The sequence below is a fragment of the Corvus brachyrhynchos genome, unplaced genomic scaffold (assembly GCF_000691975.1).
Source record: "Corvus brachyrhynchos isolate BGI_N302 unplaced genomic scaffold, ASM69197v1 scaffold305, whole genome shotgun sequence".
Taxonomy (NCBI): domain Eukaryota; kingdom Metazoa; phylum Chordata; class Aves; order Passeriformes; family Corvidae; genus Corvus; species Corvus brachyrhynchos.
In genome coordinates, this window is record NW_008239284.1 from 1,917,826 (window position 1) to 1,924,817 (window position 6,992).

General features: G+C 47.2%; 1 protein-coding gene across 7 annotated transcripts in view; it reads right to left on the minus strand.

The window, feature by feature from the left end:
* Positions 1 to 6,992, minus strand: part of TNC (tenascin C) — a 73,035-nt gene that overhangs the window by 35,855 nt on the left and 30,188 nt on the right. For all 7 annotated transcript variants that reach the window (XM_017740331.1, XM_017740330.1, XM_017740328.1 and 4 more), the window contains 4 exons: positions 6,402 to 6,671; positions 5,194 to 5,379; positions 4,172 to 4,261; positions 3,272 to 3,535 (listed from right to left, as the gene is read on the minus strand). In XM_017740331.1, coding sequence (XP_017595820.1) covers positions 3,272 to 3,535; positions 4,172 to 4,261; positions 5,194 to 5,379; positions 6,402 to 6,671 — 810 coding nt within the window. The remainder of the gene's footprint in view (positions 1 to 3,271; positions 3,536 to 4,171; positions 4,262 to 5,193; positions 5,380 to 6,401; positions 6,672 to 6,992) is intronic.

The window sequence follows — 6,992 nt, forward strand, 5'->3', positions numbered from 1 at the left end:
TGTATAAAAAAGGGTGGTGCAGTCTGAGCCTTGGAGAAGCCAGGAGAGGAAGAGGGGCTGACGCACAACACGGACAAGGGCCTTTGATAAACAGCATAAATCTTCTGAGAAACATTCAGCAGAATGGAAAAGTTACTTCTCCAAGCCATGCTCTGCTGTACAAACTCACTTCCAGAGGCAAGACAGTATCACATCCACGATTCATCAACAGTTGCTGCACAATCTGGGTCCTTCAGCAGAGGAATTTGAGCTTGGCTCTTGGTTTCTCTAATACTCACTCATTTATCTCCCCAGCCCCTCAGCCCTGATGTACTGCCATCCATCCTGCTCCAGGCCCCACATTGTGCTCTGCAGGCAGGGTTCCAGAAGCAGAGCTGGAGAGAACAAAGCTGCAGTCTGAGTGCTGAGCTGCTCAGAGCTGGGTTACGTGCTCGCCCTATAGATGAGCTGCTGCTCTGCTGGGACGTTCTCAAGCCAAGGTCCCTCCAAGGACTAAAATGCGTCATTTTCTTTAATTTCTGAGTCAAACTTCAGTGCAATGCCGGGTGGGACCCTTGTGATACCTTCACTAATATCAGAAAGGAGTTTCCTGTTGCAGCCACAGCTTCCAGAGGAGCAGAGTGCTGCTCTCAGCCAACCCACACACCTTGACTTTATAGGCAGTGTTGGTTTGGAGGCTGTCAATCCCAGCACCCAGGGGGTGTCTGGGCAGGAAGGGCTCAGCTGTGACACTTCCATGTACTCCAGCACAAAACTGCTGCAGGCTCCTCTATTCACACACCATGAGACACTAAAGGGACCTCAGGGATTTCCCCTGCATCCCTAAAGCCTCTGGAGTAAGAAAACTCCCAGAGCCAGGGAGCTCCTCTGGGTCAGGACTCAGTGCCTGCACTAGGGTTACACTGTAGAGCTGCAAAGACAAACAAGCAAATGGAAATGTGAAATATTCAGTCTTTCCTTTTCAGCAAAACTTAGTAAACTTCACTCTGTAATCTTTGCCATCTCTTGAGTGCAGGATCAGGGATATCAGTTCAAAAAGACTTTGTCACTTGAGCTACACTTCATTCCTATGAAGAGACAGCAGCCACGGTGGCTGCCGTCCTACACTATGGAAGATGTTGTGATGTGTCCTTTGCTAGAGGTTCAGGAGATCTGAATGTTTCAGCTGCCTGTGTAGGGAGACTTGATAGACATAACAGAGAGTAGGAAGAGTGTGGGAGAGAAGAAAAGGCTCCAACAGGAGATTCCCAGCTCTGGAGCTGAAGGGAAGTTTTACCCTCAAGTGCTGTAAAATCCACTATGCAAGCAAATAAAAATGATGTGTGGGAAAGTCCTGAACACCTTCTGGCCTGACTGAACCACCAAGAGCACGGGAAGAGCTTGACATGAAAAAATGGCAAAGCTCAGGAGCAAAGGAAGCTGCAAAGAAAAGCTCTCAGCCCTTCTGCAGTCTCTGGCTGAACAGCAGGGGTGGCACAGACCCTCTGAGCAGCAGCACTGTCTCCTCCTCCCACCACAAAGAGCCAGCCCAGTCCTGCCTGTGCTGCTGGCAGTTCCCACTTCTCTCTCTCCCTGCCTGCTCCAAGGACTCTCCCCAGCGGTGCAATGGACCCAAGGTCCCTCAGAGCTCTGCGAGAGAGGGCAAAACAAGATTGTTTGGCTTAGCCTGAGGGCTTGGGACCTCCCAAGTGCTGGAACATGGATAAAGAGGAGTGTCTTGAGGGTAAATGGAAAAGCAAACTGAAGAGACCACTTGTCTTGTACTGCCCAGGCTTCCAGAGAATTTCTGCTCCCTGTGCTCTGTGTTTGGATTTGTCCATTCCTACGCAGGAGAAAGGTCACAGAGCCAGGTTATGTCAACTGCTGCTCCCAGGAGCCCACTGCAGAGCCCTCTTTGTTTACCAGTGCTCTGAGTAAAGACAGAAAGCAAATACAGGGGCCAGATGAAGGTATTTCTAAAGAAAAGAAAAAAGAAAAAGGCAAACCAGGAAAAAGAAGCCACCTTGTGAAGCTCTGGAAGCTGGTGCTGGAAAGAGCAGGCTGTGAGATTCCACAGCACATTGTTTCTGCCTGTTCACCAGCACTGCAGACTTCTTTGAAACCTCTCAGTCTTCCAGCAGAGAAAGTTGGGAAAACTGCAGCCTGCTTAACTTACTCCTGCCACACTTCAGCTTCCTTTCTTCTGTAAGTGCCTCAAGGCTTCCTAATTTTTCCCCACACTGGACACAGGCCTGACTTAGGCATCAAACAATTCATTCAGGACTGATGGTTTCCAGACCATGGAGCTCTCTGATGGATTGCTGTCTCCATAAAGCATTCAGAGGCTGTGCTGGCATGAATACTGCCAGGGGATATGAACCCAGCTTTGATCATTTAAGCTGTGTAGTTATTAATTTGTAAAATCCACAATGTCTGGCAGATGGTCTTTGGGGAGAAAAGGATAAACACCTTGATATCCTATCTAAGGCAAATAATTGTAGTCCAACTAATCCTGATTTCACTGTCTCTGCTCACTTAGAGCAGTTAAAACTTTGCCTCACAGGATTTAGGCTGAGAAACCTAAAGGTTCAGGACTTGTGTTCTACACTGAGATATAATTCTGTGTGCAACAAACTTTGGGTCAAAGTGTTTCAAAGATTGAACTTATTGAACAAGATTTTACAAAGGATAAAATCTTGTTCAATAAGTCCTCTGGTACTGGTCAGTGGGAGTGGTTTGCACAAATGGAGATGGCAGAAACAGACAAATGTAAGTCACAGTAGCCAGTGCAAATGGTGGCTGGAACCAGACTGGGGCAGGAGCCTTTCCCACTTTTGGATGAGAAAACTGAAACACAGCAACGTCAGAGCCCCAGTGGCCCTGCTGAGCGATGATGGCCTGCTGTGAAGAGAATCAATTAGGCAGGAACAAACAATGTTAAACACATTCTGGTTGCTCTTCCTCTCAGTTTTTTGGCTGTAGAAAGCAAAACACGTTAGAAGACATGATGCACAAAAATACCCAGCCTTGTCTAAAACAAAGGATGAGTTCCACATCCATGCAGAACCAGTGGCTGAGTTCTTTGTGAGGCCTCTCAAAGGATGAGCAAGAAATCATTGGGAACATGGAGGTGAACACAGCAGGGATGGAGATACAGAGCTACCCTTCAGTCTCTCATGCTGGCAGAGCTGTGTCTGCTCTGCCGAAGGTTCCCCAGGTATGGACTAGAAAATCAGGTGAAGTTATCCATGGGCTAGTCCTTGCCCAGTGACCACCAAAAGCTGTTACTCACCCGTGGAACCCTTGACAGTGGTAGGTTTGCTCTTGTGCCTGCCCTTCTCTGCCTGCAGGCTGATGGTGTACTCCGTGCCTGCATCCAGCCCCCGCAGCAGGAAGGAGGTGCTGTCCACAGGGACCTCCACCTCGCTCTTCTTCCCGGAGGGACCGGTGTAAACGAGGCGGTACCGGTCAAACTTGGCCACTGGCCTTCTCCAGCGAAGGGACAAGGTGGTTTCAGTGGGGTCGCTGACTTCCAAGTCCTTGGGGTTATCGAGATCTACAGGGTGAAAAAAGGCAAAGTTGAGGTGTCTCTGAACTGTTCTGGGACAGTTTTTCAGGCATCTGCAGAGTAACATCTCCACAGGGTGTCTGGCAGCAGCTCAGGGTCTGCCCACCTTCGGGACCTTTTGAAATGGGTAGAGGATGAGGATGTTCTCCTTTACAGACAAAACCAGAACAAATCTGTCCCACTTACACTTGAGAAGCAGAAGCAAAGCCTTCAGATAATCTGCCTGGAAAAAGGGGGATACTGTGAGAAAAATTCTGGATTGGAAGGTCAGTCAGGAGTACTGCAACTACTCTTTGTCACATCAACATTTTGGCCACCACCACCATTCCTGCCAGAAACCCTCATGGGTAGAGGATGGGCACAGTAATCAGTGTAAGCATAATTATCATTAAGGAGCTCACCTGGAGATGAAACTCCCAGAACATTAAGAGGAACAGGAAAAACAAGTCAAAGTCAGAGGTCAGGACCTTTGGGGAATTTTTTTTCTTTTCCTTGAGGGAAAATGTAGCGAAATGAAATCAAGAACTTCCTGAAATATCTCTTCCAGCATCTCTTAGAAAGGAAATAGTGGTTCCACCTGAGTTGCTGCCACCTCCAGAGCACAGAGGGGATCAGGACACTCACCAGTGCCAGCATTGATGGTAGCAGGAGCACTTTCCCTGTCGTTCCTCACTGCTGTCACTCCAATGCCATATTCAGTTCCAGGCCTCAAACCTATGAGATGAGGAGAATATGAGTTCCTGTCCATGGAATATGCCTGCAGGCATTTGTTGGAGTAAGGAAGGCTGAATGGATACAAGGTAAGAGATCTGCTTTCCTCTATGCAGAGAATTGAGGTTTCTGTTGACCCTCCAGCTGACAAGTTGCAGACTGGCACCAGTGAATCCCACTCCTAGCACATGAAAATACCTTTTGAGCTCAGGATGTGAAGCTGCTTCCACAAAGCTGCTTAGAATTAAGGGAACAGACTCATTGGATTCAGGGATGCACATGGAAGTGAAACGGTTCCATACCTTCTGCTGGCTGGTTATCCATCTGCAGGTGTGTAAATCCATTTCACACGGATTTTAATTCAATTTGGTCTACTCAAAATCATAGAATCATGGAATAGTTTGCATTGGAAGGGACATTAAAGACCCTGTTCCACCCCTTGCCATGGGCAGGGACACCTCCCACTGTCCCAGGCTGCTCCAAGCCCCAATGTCCAGCCTGGCCTTGGACACTTCCAGGGATCCAGGGGCAGCCCCAGCTTCTCTGGGCACCCTGTGCCAGGGCCTGCCCACCCTCCCAGGGAACAATTCCTTCCTAACATCTAGAGTCATGGAATGGTTTGGGTTGGAAGGAACCTTAAAGCCCATCCTGTACCACCCCTGCCAGGGCAGGGACACCTCCCACTGTCCCAGGCTGCTCCAAGCCCCAATGTCCAGCCTGGCCTTGGACACTTCCAGGGATCCAGGGGCAGCCCCAGCTTCTCTGGGCACCCTGTGCCAGGGCCTGCCCACCCTCCCAGGGAACAATTCCTTCCTAACATCGAATTTAACACTTGGAACCTCTGTTTGTACCTCCAATATGTAGTGACCACAAGCCCATTTGCTCTCTGTGTCCTGTGCAATGTGACATCGGTGACAATCTCTCCATTCCCCTACCTGTGAGTGTCGCTCTGGTTGTGGCCTGGCTGCCCTTGGGCACCGTGATCTCCACGTGGTCCCCACCAGAGATGGGGGCAAACTTAATTCGGTAATTATCGACATTGGCGTGGCTGTTCTTCCACTCCAAGGTGATACTGCTGTCGGTCTGGGACACCCGCTTCAGGTTCCTTGGAGCATCCAGGTCTGGAATCAACCAAGCAATAAAGAAATAATTAGGAATATTTCTCTTTGACAGCAGTCTCTTGAGACAGTGCTTTTCAGGAGGTGAAATGACCCATGAAGTTTCCTCTCACATGATTCCTGTTATGTCTTAAATACAACAGCCAGAGTTCCTTTAGCATGAAAAGCAGAGTTCACCAGCTTCAGTGCAAGAAATTTATCTCCTGAGACAAAAATAACATTTTCACTTGTAATAATTAGTTTTTATTACAGAACAGGCTTGTGGAAAAATATATTTGGATGAAAATACTGTTTTTCTTTATAAATACCTCAGCTTTCAAAAGGAAAAAAGAAAAAAGAACTGGTCATCTCTAGAATTTCTGTTCAGTAACATCTTGCATTCGTGGCTGGAAGGAACTCTAAGTCTCCAAAAAAAAGGTGAATATTATAGAGAAATTCAATGAGCTTTCATTTTTCACACCTACTGTAGCCTCAAATCCTGCTCCAAAATAACAACTGTATTTTATGATGAAAAGGGATGCAATTCTCAGCTCCCTTAATGCATCAAGCCTTGATAACCTGCTAAAGGACCCACACTTTCCAAAAACATTCCCAGGATTGCTGAGGAGCACAGTAAATTTATAAAAGCATGACAGGAAATATTTACAGAACTGAAGAAGAAAAAAACCAGTTCTCTGCTTCTAAACTAATTAAGCAAAGAGAAATAAGGTGGAATGAGAACTATTGAAGACATTTAGCTCTTCAGACAAATGATCCCAAGGAATTTGCTTTTTGAAGTAGGGATTTAGGGTAGAAGAGACAATAATCTAATTCCTGTTTTTAAAATACATTTAGATTCGTGTGGGGGGGTCTAAACATTTTGGTGAGCCAACAAGGCATAAAAGGCACAGGAAATCATTCTCTACTTTCATGTACCTCTAAAACTGGGCTGATTTTGTGTGGATCAGTAACTGCCAACTCCAGCAACAAGACAGAAACAGCACAGGAGGATGGGTGGTGCCTGTGTCACCTTCCCAGCCCCTTACCTGTGACAAAGACTTCCTTCACAGGGTCGCTTTCCATGTCCCCTCGACGAGAGACGAGCGTCACCTCATACTCTGTGTGCGGCCTCAGGTTCCCAATGGAATATTGGTTCTCGTCTTCAGAGAGGTCGATGGTTGTCCTGTCCCCTGGAATGTCCTTGGGGCCATAGGTGAGCTCTATACCCTCAACTTCAGCCAAGGGTTTGGACCACGTGATGAGAGCGGTGGTGTCGGTGACGTCTTTGGCCTCCACCTGGCTGGGGGCATCAAGCTCTGTTACCAAGCAAAAGAGAGAAAAAAAAGGGTTTTTTTAAAGAAATCTTGCCATGAAAGCACACACACATTCTTCTGCCTTTAATTGCTGATTCAGAGCAAAATTAAAGTTAGTATCCTCATTTACTCTCTTCCTTTTCTTCCTATAGTTTTAGGTTCCAAATGGAGTCAATCCATCAGAAGCAAATCCATCAAAACTCCTTCACACCAGAAGCTGCCAAAGGAAAGATGAGCAGGAGCTCTAAGAGCTTCTCCACCTTCGTACACTCTTCATGCAAATATCACCAGGATGAAAGGAATTCAAGGAAGAATTCAGTTCCT